This window comes from Arachis hypogaea, chromosome 17, assembly GCF_003086295.3.
Source record: "Arachis hypogaea cultivar Tifrunner chromosome 17, arahy.Tifrunner.gnm2.J5K5, whole genome shotgun sequence".
NCBI lineage: Eukaryota > Viridiplantae > Streptophyta > Magnoliopsida > Fabales > Fabaceae > Arachis > Arachis hypogaea.
The window spans coordinates 1,294,779-1,313,248 of NC_092052.1; the positions used below are offsets into that span (position 1 = coordinate 1,294,779).

Below are 18,470 nucleotides of genomic sequence, written 5' to 3' on the forward strand. Positions count from 1 at the left end.
GAAAACAAACACAGTCAGACTGATATATGATTGTTAGATAGGATATGAAATTTATTCTCACGTAAATTAGATTTCATAATTTATATGTTTGTCCACACTAAAAAAGTATACGTTTTTAGTTCATGTTCAGGAGAAAAATGATATATAACTGACACATTTTAATTATTTTAAAAATTTAAACGGACGAAAGAGATACACAAATAATTATATATTTAATATATCTTTATGTAAGGATTCTTTTTAATTGTGTAAAAATTTGCTAGGAGTTATTTCTCTTTTGTCTTAATTACACTATTTAAAAAAGATTAAATTTTAAATTTTTTAATCATAGAATTTTTGATATTATATTATAAATTTTTTTTAAAAAAAATTAAATTAATAAGAGAAGACAAACAAAAATTATACATCTAACAAAAACAAATCACTATTATCAAATAATTATTAGCATGTAATTATGCTCTATAAATGAGATTTACCAGCTACAACATGAGAAAATTCAATGAGAACGTATATATACTTATTATATATATAGACAATGCTATATCCTCTCAAGTCTCAATGAGTGAGTCCCTTGAGTGACAAATTCATTATATAATTTAGCTTTTGTTTGTATTCATTTTCAAACCTTGCAAAGTGATGCACTCAATTTCGGCTTTTTGGCATTGGTTTCCCTATTCCATGCCATATATGCCTCTCAATACCCTATTTATTATAAAAAGAGATAAATATTAATTAATCATATCATGTTGTATAGTACAAAGATATGAGTTTATGGATTTATATTTAGTGTTTGAAAATAACATGACTCTATAAATGACTATTGATGACACCTCATGCATGCATGCATGGCTTTAACTCTATCATAAATACTCTTCATATTAAAATGGTCAAATCATTATATATATGATCACATCATTGCAGTCCAACTCTATCCTTAAGTTAAGGGGTTCTGTTCTTAAGTCACTTTCCAATGCTATAAATTATTAGAGGGGTAATTATGGGTGGCAAATTGATCATTGTACTATTAAAAAGAAGGAGTAAAGTATCGTTTTTGTCCTAACGTTTGGGATAAATTCTAAAGTTGTCCCTAACATTTCAATCGTTCTATTTAAGTCCCTAACGTTTCAAAATTGACTCAATGTTATCCTGCCGTTAGGGATCCGTTAACAGAATTGACGGTGGGCCAAAATTGAGACGATTTTGAAATATTAAGTTCTTAAATAGGACGAAATCGTTAGGGACAAAAACCATACATAAAAATAAATTTTAATTTAATTTTATCTTTCAATAATATTAATTTTTTACTGTACATAATATTCAATTATTTTTTAATTACATCTAAATAAATTACACTTAATCACATTACTTTCATTTTAAATAAATTTATTTTTTTATAACTTTAAAGAATTTTGATACATTAGAGACAAATGTATAATATATATTTTATTGTATATATATTATTTTTTCTTTTCGGCAAGTTTATATACTAGTCATTCTACAAACATTTCATGATAACTAAAAATCTTTAAGAGTAAAATTATAAAAAAATTAATTTATTTAAAATGAAAGTAATATGATTAAATGTAATTTACTTAGATGTGATTAAAAAATAATTGAATACTATGTATAGTAAAAAATTGATATTATTAAAGGATAAAATTAAAATTTATTTCTATGTATCATTTTTGTCCCCAACGTTTTCGTCCTATTTAAGTCCCTAACGTTTTAAAATCGTCTCAATTTTGTCCCGCTGTCAATTCTGTTAACGGATCCCTAACGGCATGACAACATTGAATCAATTTTAAAACGTTAGGGACTTAAATAGGACGATTGAAACGTTAGGGACAACTTTAAAACTTACCCCAAACGTTAAGAATAAAAACGATACTTTACTCTAAAAAGAAGTCATTTTTTTTTTACCCAGATTATATTACTTTGACCATTGTCTAATAAATTTCATGGGTCATAATACCCAAGGCTTTCTGCTTCTTTTGTACTTTAGAAATGAATAAAGTACACTAGTATTAGTCCCTAATGTATTAATCTAGTGCCAATTAGTCTTCAATACTATTTGGTAATCCCTCATTACTAGAATGTAATAGGATAATATTGCCGGGTAAAAAAATTCCAAACTCGTGAAGTTTATGTTACTTAGGTTTAATGTTTTGCTTCATGGGGAATATAATACTAGAAATATTTTTTAATATTGATGGGCATAAGAAGTAAGCCCGAGACTTAATCTTAGAATTTGATTGACATTAGCATAGGAATTATGAAGAGCAATTGCGATTATTCATTCCTTGGGCCATAGAGAGCGTTTGGTTTTGTTTATGGGCCTCATGAAAGAGTGTTCGTTTTTTGTTTTTGGAAAGTGAAAGAAAGAGACTTCGTTAGGATCCAACTTTTTATTTTATACCCGTTTAAGAAACTAGTTCATGTCCCACATTTTGAATCCCGCTCTCGCATGCAACAACCCATTAGCTAACAACAGATCTTTAAATAGAACTCAAATACACTACAGATTAGTCTTTGGCAGGATGGACTAAGAGATACCGTGGGCAACAAAAGAAAAAAAAAAAAATCATTACAAAATTATTCAGCCTCTTTTCCAAGTGTTTACATGGAAACAACATTAAAAGCTTTGTTAGTTGAAAGATTCGTAGCTGATTCCAGAACACACAAAATGGCACGGTATTATAAAACATTTAGCAAAATAGTTTAGCTTACAGACGATTATGTGACAGTTAATAAACAGAAAATGATAAATGTGCAAAAGAGAAGAAATAAATGTTCAAAGAATAGATCTCATTTGACAAAAGCTATTTTCTACACTTGGCCGAAGGAAAGAAACATGCAGAATGCAATGGACTTCCTTAAATCGAAATTTTCATTCAGAAGTTGCAACACACATTGCTTAGAGGAGTTGAATGATGCTTCAACTTAGCAATATTCTTGAGCCAGTTCAGAGCTTCAGCTGAAATATTGACATGGATATGAAATGATCTCATCCACCATTAACAAAGAGAAATCAACTCCCAAAGCATGCAGAAATTCGGGAGGTAAGGGAAGAAGTTAGGAATCTCATTCCAGCAGAACCACCAGGAAAATATGATATACAATAATATCCAAGTGAGAGAACCTGCAAGTATAATCAAAATATCTATTTCAACGCAAGATAGACTATTTCAGAAAGAAGAAACAACAAATTACTACTATACACAAAAATGTTTAGGGAACACAATTTTCGGCAAGGCCCATAAGTGTAAATAGGATCTCTTAAATTTATGTTGGTTGTCGTATGGGAGGGAAAGTTATTGCAAATCCAAGACTATGTCCAGAAACCTTTGCACAAACTTCAAATCCACATCAAATGCTAATGATAACACAGGATGAAGCATGCACAAAGAAGCATCTTAAGGACACGAAAAAACGATACCTGTATCACAGAGAACACAACAGAAAGGATGTAGCTGTGTAGCACCATTGATACATATATGGTACCAAACATACTGCATATAAAACCCAGGGTAAAAGGGAGCCTCTGAAATGAAACAAAAAGGATGTGTCAAACCAAAGCACCCAGAGAATGTTATAATGATAGGTAAAAGTTATATTGCCACCATGAACAAAAACATGACAAAATTCTGGTTAGTTACCTCCTTGGAAAACATGTGAGCGAGCTGATTCTTTGGACCTTTGAGAGCAAAGAATGATCCAATAATAAATCCACACCCTAGAGTAAAGCATATGGCAAACTTTTGGGGCATAACCACCATCATAGGAAGGAACAAGGTGAACGCGATGAAAACAAAGAAGACCCCTGACGCCAGAAACAAACTAAAATACACCAATGCTTTCCCTGAGGGAAGACTACTAGTGGCGGACTGGAGGTTGCCAGGTATGTCTCTCACACCTTTAGAAACCCTAAACAAGATATTAGGGACAAATCAGTTAACAACATGAGAACATATAGCTCAGGCAAAAGTAGATAATATTTTGCAATTTGAGTTATAGAAGGCTTCTGTCCAACATGATCTTTCACCACGATTCAGACATCCACTAAAAGAAAACATTTTAGTCAAAATTCTACCTACCCATATCAAATTATACTGCAAGCAGAGAAGCTTAAAAGAAAGTAAACGATGACTTCTCTACTACAATCAGATAAAGCAGAAAAGAACAGAGTGTTTTTCCACATAAAATTGCATTAGAATTTAGAATCATTATACTACATTTGCATGAGGATAAGGAAAGGGTTACTAACACCAATTCTCAACCTCTTCTATACTAACAAGTAACAGTATATACTGATACTGATTATACACATGCCAGAAGAAAAATATTTATGATTTTTATATCAGATACATAGCAAATAATGTTTGTCAAAATCATCGTATTCGGTGTAAGTTGACACGATTTTACAAGCCAAAGCCCCTTGGAGTTTGAAGTTGTTGGATTTTGTGGGATCACAGGCAAGCTCACAATCACAAGTCTGCCAGAATCATTATGCAAGTTTACTAATCTCATAAAATGTCTTAATCCTAAATACATTTTTAATCCCAGAAACTAGTGCTGCTACTACTAATAATTAATGAAACCAGCCTTGAAACCCTAATAAGTTCTTCCTCAGAAGCTTTTGTTCATTTCCAACGGGAGTCAGCTGCAATGATACCACCTTTAGGTTCAAACTCAAAGGAAGCTAAATCAACATAGCTTCTTCTATTTGAACAGGCTCCAGCTTTCGATCTTAATTAAGTAAGATAATATCCAAAAACAAACGAAGAAGGCAGATCGCGTGAAGCATAGAATGAAACTGGTTGATTAAGCGAGCGAGCTAGCGAGTAATGATTAGAAAGAAGTAAGAAGCAAAAATGATGAATCTTACACGTTGAAGGTGCCGGAAACGGTGTCGTTAGCGGATCGAACGGCAGATTCGAGATCGAAGGATGCGATGATACCTTGCGACTGAGACTGAGAGGAAGCATAGGAATTCCAATCGGCTAGCAGAGAGGACGACGACGAAGAAGACGACGCCGTTTTGAGCTGGTCATCAGTTGCAGTCCGCGAAGAGAACCAGCCCTCCATTTTCCGTTGTGGATCCGAATCCGAATCCAAAATCCAAATCCAGATCCAACTATGAACTAATAATATAGCATTCTATTTGTTTTCGATGGGAGGTAGCTACAATTCATAATGAGTCTTCCATTTAAAGTCTAAAATTCTACTATTAACGATGAAATAGAAAATTCAAAAATATAGCTCACCTTTTTTTTTTTTTCCATTTTTGGTGCCTTCTAATTCTATGAATTTTCAAAGGATGATGATGGATGAATACTCATAATCTTCCACTATCTCTATCCAAAAAGGGATAGAGTCAGAGAGAAGATTTAGAGTATAAAGTCTAAAGAGTGAATTAATCTACTAATTATCATAAGCTGGTTTTCAAAAAGAAAATTAAACTAAACAGTAAAATTATGTGAAAAGAAATAATAAAGGTAAAGGATTTTCAATTTAAACTGAAAATCTAGAAATTTCTAAAAGAAAAATTATAAAATGAAAATATCAGAGTAACCAAAAATAAACAATTGAACGAACGGCTGGAATTAAAGAAAGACCAAGTCGACGGTTGCGAACGTAGCTCCCAAAATAAAATTGGGCCCACACGTGTAGTTGTGGTTGTAGGGTCCGTATAATTCGGATTATTTAGAAAAATAGAAGGATCTAGAACCCCTTACGCTAACCCTTCTTATACGTTCCCTCACTCCCTCACTCTTTCTCTGCAACAACGCTTTCTTCGTTTGCTTATTCTCTCAAAACCCTAACTCTTCTTTCACTTTTCTCTCCTCTTCGAAGTTCCAATGGCGGAGACTGAGACGTTTGCCTTCCAGGCTGAGATCAACCAGCTCCTAAGTCTCATCATCAACACTTTCTACAGCAACAAGGAGATCTTCCTTCGTGAGCTCATCAGCAATTCTTCTGATGTAAGCTTTTGTCTCATTTGCTTTCATTTTACCTTTTCTCGTTAGCTCTTGAGCAAGATCTAGTTTTATTTTCTAATTTGAATTATGATTATGATTACCGTGTAGTGTTTTCGATGGTTACGTTTTCACGCTATTGTAGTTGAGATTGAATATCTTATATGTTTATCGGTGAATTTGCTTGTTGATGAATCTCGACGAAGATCTGCTTGACTTTTTTTTTTCTTTTGAAATGATTTTATGTTGTTTTATTGTCATTTCTATTTTAGTATCAGGTTACCTATTAGCTGAAAAGCTATTGTTGCTGAGTATTATAATTCATGTTGTGGTAGTTTGTTAGGGTTACTGTTTAGGAAGCCGTTTTCATTTAGTTTTCTACTGTGACCATTGTTTTTTCAATCTGTTTTGAAATTGGGCGATTAGGCTTGAAGGTTCATATATAGGGTCAATTTGTTGTATAATGTGGAATTGATCCGTGTCTTACAATTTTTTAATTGTTATAATGTAGGCTTTGGATAAGATCCGATTTGAGAGCTTGACGGACAAGAGCAAGCTCGATGCTCAACCTGAGTTGTTTATTCACATTGTTCCTGACAAGACTAACAACACATTAACAATCATTGACAGTGGCATTGGCATGACCAAGGCTGGTAAGATATCAGAAAATTTTTCAGTTAAGGTGAATTTACATGTGTTGCACTGTAGGCTAATCAATATTCTCTAATGGTTCTCTGCTTTGCGTTTCACAGATTTGGTGAACAACTTGGGTACGATTGCAAGGTCCGGGACCAAGGAATTCATGGAAGCCTTGGCTGCTGGTGCCGATGTGAGCATGATTGGACAGTTTGGTGTTGGGTTCTACTCTGCTTATTTGGTGGCTGAGAAGGTTATTGTTACTACAAAGCATAACGATGATGAGCAGTACGTGTGGGAATCTCAAGCTGGTGGTTCATTCACTGTAACAAGGGATACATCTGGTGAGAATCTTGGTAGGGGAACCAAGATTACTCTCCACCTCAAGGAGGATCAGCTTGAGTACCTTGAGGAGCGCCGGTTGAAGGATTTGATTAAGAAGCATTCTGAATTTATCAGCTACCCAATCTCTCTTTGGATTGAGAAGACTACTGAGAAGGAGATATCAGATGATGAGGACGAGGAAGAGAAGAAGGAAGAGGAGGGTAAAGTTGAGGATTTAGACGAAGAAAAGGAGGAGAAGGAAAAGAAAAAGAAGAAAATTAAAGAAGTCTCACATGAGTGGTCTTTGGTGAACAAGCAGAAGCCTATTTGGATGAGGAAGCCTGAGGAGATCACAAAGGAGGAGTATGCTGCATTCTACAAGAGTCTCACCAATGACTGGGAAGAGCATTTGAATGTGAAGCACTTCTCTGTTGAGGGTCAGCTTGAGTTTAAGGCTATCCTCTTTGTACCTAAGAGGGCACCATTTGACCTCTTCGATACAAGGAAGAAGCCTAACAACATCAAGCTCTATGTCCGGCGTGTCTTCATCATGGACAACTGCGAGGAGTTGATTCCTGAATATCTTAGCTTTGTTAAGGGTATTGTGGATTCTGAGGATCTTCCACTAAACATCTCCAGAGAAACGCTTCAGCAGAACAAGATCCTTAAGGTCATCAGAAAGAACCTTGTAAAGAAGTGCATTGAGCTCTTCTTTGAGATTGCTGAGAACAAGGAGGACTATAACAAGTTCTATGAGGCTTTCTCAAAGAACTTGAAGCTTGGCATCCATGAGGATTCCCAGAACAAGACAAAGCTGGCTGAATTGCTCAGGTACCATTCAACTAAGAGTGGTGATGAGATGACCAGCCTCAAGGACTATGTGACCAGGATGAAGGAAGGACAGAATGACATCTACTACATCACAGGTGAAAGCAAGAAAGCTGTTGAGAATTCACCATTCCTGGAAAAGCTCAAGAAGAAGGGGTATGAGGTGCTATACATGGTTGATGCCATTGATGAATACGCAGTTGGTCAGCTCAAGGAATTTGAGGGTAAGAAGCTGGTCTCTGCTACCAAGGAAGGTTTGAAACTTGATGAGAGTGAAGATGAAAAGAAGAGAAAGGAAGAACTGAAGGAGAAATTCGATGGTCTGTGCAAGGTGATCAAGGATGTGTTGGGTGACAAGGTTGAGAAAGTAATAGTCTCCGACCGTGTTGTTGATTCCCCTTGCTGTCTTGTCACTGGTGAATATGGTTGGACCGCAAACATGGAAAGAATCATGAAAGCGCAGGCATTGAGGGATAGCAGCATGGCAGGTTATATGTCGAGCAAGAAGACGATGGAGATCAACCCTGAGAACCCAATCATGGAAGAGTTGAGGAAGAGAGCAGATGCTGACAAGAATGACAAGTCCGTGAAGGATCTTGTCCTGTTGCTGTTTGAGACCGCTTTGCTAACATCAGGGTTCAGCCTTGACGACCCCAACACATTTGGGAACAGGATTCACAGGATGCTCAAGCTTGGACTCAGCATTGACGAGGATGCTGGTGATGCAGATGCAGACATGCCTCCCCTTGAAGACGTTGATGCTGATGCCGAAGGTAGCAAGATGGAGGAGGTTGATTAAATCTCGCTTACGCAATTTACTTTCTAGATTATTATAGAGGAATTCTGGAACTCTCTTTTGGTTTTACTGTTAAGTTCTTTTTTAAGTTTGATTGTCGACGAATTAGGTGCAAGTCTTGGAACTTTTTTCCTTTTGGTGCTCTTGAACACCTAGCAGTATATGGTAATCCTTTCGTCAAGTTTTTGGGCTCTATTCTATTATTGCTTCGTTTACCTGAATGACCTTAAATTTCAATTTGCATCCTCGGTTTCTTTTTTAATCTTTAGCTATGGTATTTTGTTCAAAATAATTACAACTGAAGGAGGTGCCATAAGCCTGTTCTAACTTCTATTCATAAAAAGAGGAGAAAAGGACAAATAAGTCATTGACCTTTTGGTCCGCGGATATTTTCATCCTTGACCATTGAAAAATACTTTTAAGTCTCTGACTTTGGACGGATCAGTCCCTCCGTCCAAATGCTTCCGTCAGGGACTGATCTGTCCAAATGCATCCGTACCGTCTAAGTTTTGTGAAGGTTAGGGACTTAAAACTATTTTTCAATGGTCAGGGACAAAAATGTTTACAGGACAAAAGGTCAGGGATCTATTTGTCCTTTTCTCTAAAAAGAGGGTTTAGTTACTATTTATAGAAGTTTTTAATTTTTAGTAAACTATAATAAATATGTTAAATATTTAAACTTTGAATGTTTTTCTTTTCGTATAAGTTTTTTTTTTTTATGACATGGTAGTTTAATTTAGTGGTGCCTTCTCTAGACATAATCTATATGTATGAAAATTTTCTTCTTACTGAATACTTTGGATCTTGAACTAGTATCTTTACAAGTGACGTCTGGAACTTGCAAAATAAAATTACACGTTGTATAATACCTTGTAATTAACTAATTCATACATTATGTTGCATTAAAATGAGAACAAATGGATTGTTTCTAACGTATTTGATTTCCTAACGCCGACAGATTAGGTGCTATATTGAATCTAATTACCTTCTCCTTTGGGAACTTAAAATTTTGGTGGGGGAAGAAACATACTATTAACTTGTTAAAGTGAGGTTTAGAGAAACTGGTGTAGTTTGAACGGATTAAGTGAATCAGGAAAAATTTTATTGAACTTGAAAACAGAGTGTAATATATGTCGATAAAGGCACTAGTAAGTGAAAATCATAACAAATGAGTTATAACTCAAATGGCATAGTTTTGGATAGTCATTTAAGAAATTGCGTGTTTGAGTCTCTATTTTTGGTGAAAAAATAAGTGAAAATCATAACAAAGTAAAAAACAAGTGAAAATCATAACAAAATAAAAGAACTTTAGACAGTTTACCAACAATATTACATTTTGGCAAATGCTGATGTGTTTCAAAAAAGACATTAAATCCAAAACCTTAAATATTTTCTAAATCCTAAAATTTTAAGCTTTAGATCCTAATTTTTAATTCTAAACAGTAATTTTAAATTCTAAATCTAAATTATTAATATAAAATATAATAATTTTACATGTACAATATTTTTACTTAATAAGGAGTATTTATGGATGAGATTTGCATTTTACATATTTGAAAATTTCATCTCTTAACAATGCAACCCCTTGGTTCATTTATTTGAATATCTTGAGAATTTGGAAAAACTACGGGTCAAAGAACGTGGTAATAGATTTTCCAGGACCTAATACATGTGCACAGCACATCACTAATTTATGTAATGGGAAAAAATGGTGTGGAAAATTTCAAGCAATAAATAAATAAATCAAATTTGAGAGTTTAACATCACCAAAATATAAAAAACAGCTGAATATGAATCAACAAAACAAAATTATCTTCTTCAAAGGCATAATAATGAAGCAAATCTCTCTGACATGTCCATTTTTTACACAAGAGGTGAGAAACCGTAGGAGAAAGACAGAAAGTGTCCATGTGATGATGAATGCTTTTGCTTTGAAGACTCAGGTATCATCTACTTGTGAATGGAACACAAAGCTTGGGAATGTTGTGGTGATATCCCTGCTCATCATACAAACCAAAATAATCATCATTGTAAAACAATACATCTTTTTTTCATAATTTCATTTATATGATTGTAAATAAATTAATTCGTATCCTGTTCAAGAAAGTTCTCAGCAAATTCAATTTTATGTCATTATATTGTTCTCAACACATACTAAGAAACTTTAAAAGGGTTTTAGTGATCAATAACAAACTTTCTTTCCTAATTGCCATTATTTTTCTTTGTACATTTTATTTTATACCAATGCCATGGTCTTCTTCAATTTTAGATTCCTAGGAACTAGGAAGTTGAGAGATCATAAGTTAGAAAATTACTTGAGATATTGAAGGGTCATGTTTTTCAGAAGCGATGGATGGCGCAAAACAAGGCTTCTCCACTCCTCTTTGTCGATCTTGCCGTCATGCTTTGTGTCAGCTTCCTCAAAAGTCTGAAGACATTCATCCAAAATTTAGTGTTAAATGGAGTGACTTGAGACCAAAAAATAAAAGAACAAAGTAAAATGAAAGCAAAAAAGAGAGTTGGACATGAGGGTCGCACCTTGTCGATTATACTCTCTATAACATCATCCGATAGGTTCATGCCAGATTCGGCAAGTGTAGCAACTACCATTTGCTTCACCTTTAGAGGAAAAGAAAAGCATATTAAAATCATGATTGTCCCAAATAAGGATCAAAATCTTTAATTTATCAAATCTAAGAAGGCTATTACCTCTTGCCTTTCAATGAAACCCTGCTGCTTGAGATCATACAATTGAAAGGAAACTGAAACAATAGATAATACAGTTTTAGTTTTCGTTTGTTAAAAATGAAAGGATTGGTTCAAATCTTGCATCATCCTTAATTCAAAAAGACGAGTGATAAAAAATTCGGTCCTAAAATGACGAATAACAATTTCAAACAACATACATTCAATCTTATCATCGATAGGGGCATTTGGATGGAAAACTGAGAGAGCACGAGCAAACTCTTCGAAACCAAGTATCCCATTGTGCTTTGTGTCAAACAAATCAAATACCTAAGAGAGAACAGATTGAGAAGCTCATACGAGATACTAACCATAATCAGATCAAGGAAACAGATATTGGTTTAAGAAGTTAGAAACAAATGAAAAGAAGTAAGCAATACCCGATCAGCAAATAAACTCTCTTTTTTATTCGTCTTGAATAATGCCAATTGGAACTCTTCCTGCAAATGATATATATGTATTAATGTTATGGGGAAAATGCAATTAAGTATAACATCTGGTAGATATTTTAATGGTAAATCCCTTATGATGGGATAAAAAAGACCTAGGCGAACAATGGAATTCATGGTTTCGTATAGAATGACAAGTAAAACATTTTTTTTCTTTCATAAAAGGTATAGGTATAGAAGGTCATTGACATAATCGTATGTGCAAGGCACAAGTCATCAGATGAGAGAGAAATCTAACCTTGTTAATCAGCCCATCATCAATCACGGCACTGCTGATCTTTTTAAAGAGCTCATAAAGTGCTTCGATTTCACTTACGCTAACTGCATACAGTTGCAGAAAAATAGTTAGTTATCACTGGTTCAAGCAATGTGCATCCATTCACAAGTAGTAGCATGACATATATTAGAAAACAGAAACAAATTAGATATAAATATCATCTGTGTGGTTTCATTTCTTTTTTTGTTCATCAATTCCAATCAAATATTTTCAAAGTCTAAAGGGAATAAATCAAGATACTAGATTTTAGAAGCATGTGTATCCAAACCAAAGATTCATTCATAACAACACAGAAGTAACAGTAAATGTATCCGAATCACATAGTAAGTTTGATGCATACACACTGTTTCCCTCGCAAGGAGTTCAGGATCTTCAAGGCCTCTTGACTGTTTATATATATCAAGGTCACAACACCGTAAAAGAGGAGCAAATAGATGCCTCAATCCCTCTATGCACTGCAACATGATATCTCTCCAAGTTGTAAATCAAAATACTCCATAACTGTTCCAAAAAGAAATCAATTAGATATTTAATTTAGTTCTTTCCTAATGAAATCATTGGTGGGTGTAGGGCCAGCTAACCTTTTAACCATTTCCAACTTCAGCTAATCAATCCAAATGCCAAGATATCTTAATTTGGAGGAACCACTGGGAACAATATATTCCAATTTCAGAATTACAAGAAAAAAAAACCTATAGAGAAAATAATTAAAGACAAAACGCCCCCCAAAAAAAAGATCTGTGCTCTAACTTGGATTAAAACATAATTTCAAATTACTAATTACATCACTCTCAATGATCGAAAGTTATGTATTACTTTCTTCCAACCACATGCAATCAATCACATTTTGCACTGCAAGGGGAGTTTTCTCAAATCCACACATGTACATACATACATACATATTAAAGTCAGGAATTACAGCACAAAACGGGTGAAAACTTAAGTTTAGAACTAATACTATAGTGAAGAGAAAAGAAAGAAGACCAGCAACATGTGTAGAATAATAAATAACTTCCAAACCCTACAATGGAACTCATGCATGCAACTAAATAAAGCTTCAGGTTAGATTGTCAGATACCAAAAGCCTGCAAAATTAAGCTAGTTTTCAATAGAAAATCCAAAACTGAAGTAGAACCATTCATCTTCTAAACCTGCAACAGCCTCAAACTCCTTAAATCGTTCCAAACGTTTGTAAAAGGCCCCTAGATTCCACTTGGTGAATCCTAATTGCAATCAAAACTCATAACTAACACTTACTACAACAAACAGAGAACCTGAAACTTGAGGCCTGAAACACACTTAATCCTTGTACTAAAGTAGCTCAACCAACAAATTAAGTACCATTAATATCTAACACAAATTCACAAAGCCACAAACCAAAAAATCACTCTCATCCAGCCAAGCGCCACTGATCTATGAAATTGACTTTTCCAATGAGTTAAAGCACGGATCCATGGTCCCCCCCACCCCCTCTCTCCCTCCCCAATCTAGCTTCATCACACACAAAACATGTCAGAATCACAGTATAGCAACTCCAAAATCAAAACTGAATCTAGCCCGTGAATTAAAAAAAAAAAAGAATAATTATTTGAAATTCGCAAAATTCAAGGAGGTTAAATTATGAGAATTCAAGGCAAAAATTCCGAAACACAAACACGTATGAAAGGTAAATGAACTCACGGATCTACATACAGAATAGAGAAACCGACGCGAAGGAACAAAAAGATGGGAAATTTAAGAAAATCTCGAGAACCCGACGTCAAAATTCATGAAAATCAGTTACGTTCTATGATTCCAGAGCTAATAGAACGAAAAAGGTGAAGTGGGTATGGGGAAAGTTCTCACCTTGGAGGCAAGATGATCGATCGGCGAATTAGAGAGAAGCTTAGAAGAAAAAAGTGTGGGGAATAGAGTTATAAAGCGTGGGGAAAAGAGAAAAAGCGTTCTGAATATGTTTCTGTTTGGCTTTGGTGTCTGCAACACAAACAGAGACACAAATTAGAGGAAGAATGGAATGCGAATGAATCCTTTTTTTGTGTGAGGATTGAGGAAGGTGACGATGATGACAGATAAGAGTACACCTTGGAATGCAACTCACTATCTCATCTGACAGATAATATTCCAATACTAATAATAATAATATATATCTTTTTTTTTTTTTCTATTTTCTCACACAAAATAAATAGTATGTGAGATAAGATTTTCTCTTTTCTTTTGAATGAGATTTTGAGTTTGAATTTTTTTTGTTAAAACGGGGGGAAAGATATAAAAGATTATTTGTAAACTGTTTTATCTTTTATTTAGAGTTTGTTTGGGTGAGTTTCTAAAAAAATATCTTTTTTTGAGTTATTTTTTTTTAAAAGATCTTATAAAAAAATAAAAGTAATTTTATGTTTGAATATCTCATACAAAAAGATCTTTTTATCTATTAATTATGTTTGGATATAACAATATAAAAGTATTTTTTTGTTTATTTAGCACATGAAAAACATATTTTTTAAAAGAAAAATGATCTTTTAAAAAAAGATGTAAAATTACAACTTCTAAAAAAAATATTTTTCTGATTTTTCTAATATTTTTATTTTTACTATTCGAAATTTGCCAAATACACTAAAAAATTAAAAAAAAATCTTTTTTATTAAAAAAATATCTTTTTTTTATCAAAATAATGCCCCAAACAAGCACTTAATCAAAATATTTTGTGTTTGATTTTGTTGCACTGTTTCTTATAATATCGTTAAAAATAATTTCTAATTTCAATAACTTGTATAAATATAATCTGAGTAGTTGTTTATTATTATTATTATTATTATTATTATTATTATTATTATTATTATTATTATTATTATTATTATTGGTTTTACAGTATCTCTCGGTATGTTAGGTCAATGATTAATTTATTGTTGATCGGAACTCTATTTAAGAGTTTGTCACTGACCAATAAATTGTTACATATACTAGACTAGACGAGTCGAACCTCAATATTTACTTAAGCAAACTAACGAGCTAATCACTAAAACAACCATTTGTTTATTATTATTATTATTATTATTATTATTATTATTATTATTCACAAAAGTAAAACCACTTTGTTAATTACCTTTTATATTAAAACAATGTTTCAACACGCAAGTTAAGAAAATGATAGTGTGACTCAACTGGCAGGTGACAACTACTTGATGCAAATGATATGCATAGCGAAATAGAAAACCTACCACATAAATCACAAAAAAAAAAAAAAAAAAAAAATCCTACTACTTCATGGTTTAAAATCATAACCTTAGAAATGGGGAATATATGTAGGAATTGAGAGTTATTAATAAGTTTGACCATAATGAAAGAAAGAAAAAGCAAAATGATATGTAGTTATGGTTCCTTTTTTGGATGGGAAGACAATAATTAATAAAGACCTTAACCTATTTTAGTGTGTCCTACTAAGGTCATTATCAAGTTATTGGTGAATTTGTTGAGATTTAGGACTATTTCTGATCATTATGGTACCTTTTTTTAATCATTTTGGTTTGCTTCAATAATTGAGAAGCCAGTCCCAAGAGAAGGATTGAAGGAAGGTGACTATGAAAAACATCATCTATTTGTTCAGATTTAGGATTATTTCTGATCATAAGGTACCTTTTAAAAGGATTGTTGTTAAAGGCTGAATTTAGAACTTTTAAACTATAAATTTTAGATATAATTTTTAACAACTAAATGATAATTGTTTTGTATCATGATTTATATTCTCAAAAATTAATCAATAAAAATACATCTTTATGACTCTAAAATATTGATAAATGACAAGTTCAAAAAAAAAAAAAAATTGGATCTTACTTCAAAGAATAGATCCCTTTTTTTTCCTTGGAAGAGTGGATCATGCTTTAGATTAGCATTTGATTGAATTTTGCTTCAAAAATAGATTCATTTTTATTTAAAGGTGAAAGACTAATTCGTCGCGAATCTTAACTCCGTTTAAAGGTCTGTCGTTAGCTAAGCAGACAAATGAGTTAACCACTGAACCATCTTAAATTGGTTTACTAAATTCTTTTTTAATGATCTCAAATTTGTATTAAGAAAAAAAGAAGGAAATTTGAATCCAAACGAAATGGGCCAAGCCCAACTAGCAGTCAAAGGTATACTATGAGGACTGTTTGGTGGGGAGACAAGAATGAAGCAAAAGGGCCAATGATTCCAAAGGTGTATTCTATTATGAGAAACGATTATTGATAAAAAAATTATATCTTGTCTAGACCACAAATATATAATCATTTAGAAGATATATTCATATATTCAAAAAATATTGTAAGTTTAAGCTCTAAAATATTTTAATATTGTTGCCATCACCATACCCTGTCAAAGATTAAAATACACAGACCTTTGTTGAGTACTATTTCTTTATTGTTATATCCGCTTTTGTTTTAAAAATAATAATTAAAGCTCATGCTCTTGCTCTTTTTCTCTCTTTTATTTTTGTATCCTCAATCTATTATAATATATAAAAGCTGATATTAACTCTCTCCACAATGAGTTTAACTGTTTAAATCATCTTTTCTTTGCTAATGATGCCACATCAGCAATCATTATTTAGTAAAACAAAATATTTTTAGTAAATCTTTTTCTCTAAAATATTTTTAATATAACATTTATTAAAATATACTATATAGTATAAATAATTTACCAATGCGCAGGCCTCACTCTAATTTTAATGTAGTCTCTATATAGTATATAGTTTCTTTCTGTTCTTTTTCTGTAATATAGAATATAGTAGTTATTATAATGAATGCTTAAAACATAAGAATGGAGTATTGTACCATAAAATCAAATACACCAAAACATTGTAAGTACATTAATCTAATGTTTTGAGTTAAAAGAATGAACAATTGCACATAATTGAATGAAGAACTTGAAGGAAATAATCTTCAAATCCTTGAAAAGCTAAAGGCATACATGAAGAAGAAAACTTTTTTTTTTTCTGAAAAACATGCACCATATAGCTTCTTTAAGGCTTCATTCACCCTTAGACTATTGGGTTGGTGATCTTTTTGGATCCTAATGCAGAGAGGTTGCTATCAACAGACATTGCGCGACGCATCTCTGCCTCCTTGGCACGGTGGTGCCTACACCTAAAGGAGCCAGCATGTGTGGTTGGTGAGCATAGACACTCAAACTTTCCACTAGAAGATTTCGTGGTGGCCGGCACAGGAGTTTGTCCTAATGGTGATGCTGATGGCAGAGGAGATTGTCCTAATCGTGATGGCGATGGCAGAGGAGATTGTCCCAATGGTGATGGTGATGGTGATGGCATTTGCAATGGCAATGGCGACTTCTTGTTCTTGAGATCATGGACATTGTTGTCCATATTCAACCTAGGAGGCTTTTTCACTTCTATTGCATCCAAATTTTTCCTATGTTCATAATAATGCTTCCTTAATTAGCCATACCAATTCATCACATTTGGAAATTTTACATTGAAATATCCTAATTTTCTATCCATATCCTAGTTTTGTTTTGTTTTTGGACATGTCTATGCCATTATATTTGAGTTGCTTGTGAAACAAGAAATTCTAAATTCAAGAGGTGCTACCATACATGTTTGAAATGCTAATATACATAAACATTATGTTTCTTCAATAACATGATTTGTAATTATGATCATGCATGTTTGGCAAAAGAATTATTCAAAGGATACAATGTTGATTATTGAAGGCACAGATAAGAGATACATGTACAAACATACCTATTAGTTGGAGGAGCCATTTCCAATAAAGAATATTGTAATGAAGAATAATTGATTGATTGCTTCAATAGAATGATTTAGATTTTATATGCATATATATAGGATTTATGTCTCTATAGAATTCCAGCAAGAATCAGGTTGAGAAACAAAAAATCTTGGGGTCTTTGCTGTTTGAAATGTTACAAAAATAGTGGCTATTTCCCAACAAACAATCTGTGACCACAATTTTCTTTAGTCCAAACACTAACCACAAAAATGAGGTCCTTGCTGTCATTTTCCCAATACATTGGTAACTTTTATGATCTCCAACCTAGTTGGAAAACATGGAAAATATATGCTATATACTTTGTTTGCTTTGAACATTTAAGTTCATTGTCTAATTTGATTTTGTGATATCTGTGAAAGCTTCACTTTTTTTAAACCCTTGTGTTGCTTTATTATTTTTTCCCCTTTTACAATTTTAGTCTAATTCCACCATTTTGGTAACATTTTATATTTGATGCTAAATTTAGGGTTGGTAAACTACAATATGGATATCTTTAATTTATATGGTATAATTGAAATTATATCTGATCTTGCTAGCCATGTCAAAATTTCACTATATAAGAAAATAGAGGAAATTTGATTATTTGGAACTAATATAATATATTTGCTTCACTATTTCAATACAGAATTTTCTCCTTTTAGAATTTTCAGATAATAGTACAGG

At 32.9% G+C, this 18,470-nt stretch overlaps 4 protein-coding genes across 5 annotated transcripts; 1 reads left to right on the forward strand and 3 right to left on the reverse strand.

Annotated features, from left to right (window-relative positions):
* Nucleotides 1–2,664: 2,664 nt before the first annotated feature.
* Nucleotides 2,665–5,578, reverse strand: LOC112766439 (protein transport protein SFT2). Of its 2 annotated transcripts, XM_072223070.1 has the most exons (5): nucleotides 5,265–5,450; nucleotides 4,886–5,181; nucleotides 3,657–3,924; nucleotides 3,437–3,541; nucleotides 2,665–3,139 (listed from the first exon to the last, which is right to left on the reverse strand). In XM_072223070.1, the coding sequence occupies exons 2-5, from the start codon at nucleotides 5,083–5,085 to the stop codon at nucleotides 3,029–3,031; spliced, it is 684 nt and encodes a 227-aa protein (XP_072079171.1). In that variant the 5' UTR covers nucleotides 5,086–5,181; nucleotides 5,265–5,450; the 3' UTR covers nucleotides 2,665–3,028. The 2 variants fall into 2 exon arrangements, with proteins under 2 accessions (XP_072079171.1, XP_025668125.1); XM_025812340.3 differs by having other exon boundaries at nucleotides 4,886–5,578.
* Nucleotide 5,579: 1 nt separating this feature from the next.
* LOC112766436 (heat shock cognate protein 80) lies at nucleotides 5,580–8,740 on the forward strand. Its single transcript, XM_025812329.2, has 3 exons — nucleotides 5,580–5,981; nucleotides 6,487–6,628; nucleotides 6,728–8,740. Exons 1-3 carry the CDS (start codon nucleotides 5,859–5,861, stop codon nucleotides 8,560–8,562), a joined length of 2,100 nt encoding a protein of 699 aa, XP_025668114.1. The 5' UTR covers nucleotides 5,580–5,858; the 3' UTR covers nucleotides 8,563–8,740.
* A 1,531-nt stretch (nucleotides 8,741–10,271) lies between these two features.
* LOC112766440 (calcineurin B-like protein 3) lies at nucleotides 10,272–14,295 on the reverse strand. Its single transcript, XM_025812341.3, has 10 exons — nucleotides 13,876–14,295; nucleotides 12,612–12,677; nucleotides 12,371–12,531; nucleotides 11,992–12,074; nucleotides 11,685–11,744; nucleotides 11,466–11,574; nucleotides 11,269–11,321; nucleotides 11,098–11,178; nucleotides 10,875–10,987; nucleotides 10,272–10,556 (listed from the first exon to the last, which is right to left on the reverse strand). The coding sequence occupies exons 3-10, from the start codon at nucleotides 12,492–12,494 to the stop codon at nucleotides 10,499–10,501; spliced, it is 681 nt and encodes a 226-aa protein (XP_025668126.1). The 5' UTR covers nucleotides 12,495–12,531; nucleotides 12,612–12,677; nucleotides 13,876–14,295; the 3' UTR covers nucleotides 10,272–10,498.
* A 2,491-nt stretch (nucleotides 14,296–16,786) lies between these two features.
* On the reverse strand, nucleotides 16,787–18,081 carry LOC112766441 (uncharacterized). The gene is made up of 2 exons (XM_025812342.3): nucleotides 17,762–18,081; nucleotides 16,787–17,429 (listed from the first exon to the last, which is right to left on the reverse strand). The coding sequence occupies exons 1-2, from the start codon at nucleotides 17,779–17,781 to the stop codon at nucleotides 17,042–17,044; spliced, it is 408 nt and encodes a 135-aa protein (XP_025668127.1). The 5' UTR covers nucleotides 17,782–18,081; the 3' UTR covers nucleotides 16,787–17,041.
* Nucleotides 18,082–18,470: the final 389 nt, after the last annotated feature.

Excerpts from the sequence above, each read along its gene's own strand:
- LOC112766436 (XM_025812329.2), top strand. The coding sequence starts at position 5,859 with ATGGCGGAGACTGAGACGTTTGCCTTCCAGGCTGAGATCAACCAGCTC. Across the intron at positions 5,982-6,486 it reads TCATCAGCAATTCTTCTGAT|GCTTTGGATAAGATCCGATT; the intron begins GTAAGCTTTTGT and ends GTTATAATGTAG. Across the intron at positions 6,629-6,727 it reads CATTGGCATGACCAAGGCTG|ATTTGGTGAACAACTTGGGT; the intron begins GTAAGATATCAG and ends TGCGTTTCACAG.
- LOC112766439 (XM_025812340.3), bottom strand. The coding sequence starts at position 5,085 with ATGGAGGGCTGGTTCTCTTCGCGGACTGCAACTGATGACCAGCTCAAA. Across the intron at positions 3,542-3,656 it reads CTCACATGTTTTCCAAGGAG|AGGCTCCCTTTTACCCTGGG; the intron begins GTAACTAACCAG and ends GTTTCATTTCAG. Across the intron at positions 3,140-3,436 it reads TTGTGTTCTCTGTGATACAG|GTTCTCTCACTTGGATATTA; the intron begins GTATCGTTTTTT and ends TTATACTTGCAG.
- LOC112766440 (XM_025812341.3), bottom strand. The coding sequence starts at position 12,494 with ATGTTGCAGTGCATAGAGGGATTGAGGCATCTATTTGCTCCTCTTTTA. Across the intron at positions 11,179-11,268 it reads GTTTCATTGAAAGGCAAGAG|GTGAAGCAAATGGTAGTTGC; the intron begins GTAATAGCCTTC and ends TTTCCTCTAAAG. Across the intron at positions 10,988-11,097 it reads TAGAGAGTATAATCGACAAG|ACTTTTGAGGAAGCTGACAC; the intron begins GTGCGACCCTCA and ends GAATGTCTTCAG.
- LOC112766441 (XM_025812342.3), bottom strand. The coding sequence starts at position 17,781 with ATGGCTCCTCCAACTAATAG. Across the intron at positions 17,430-17,761 it reads ATGGCTCCTCCAACTAATAG|GAAAAATTTGGATGCAATAG; the intron begins GTATGTTTGTAC and ends TTATGAACATAG.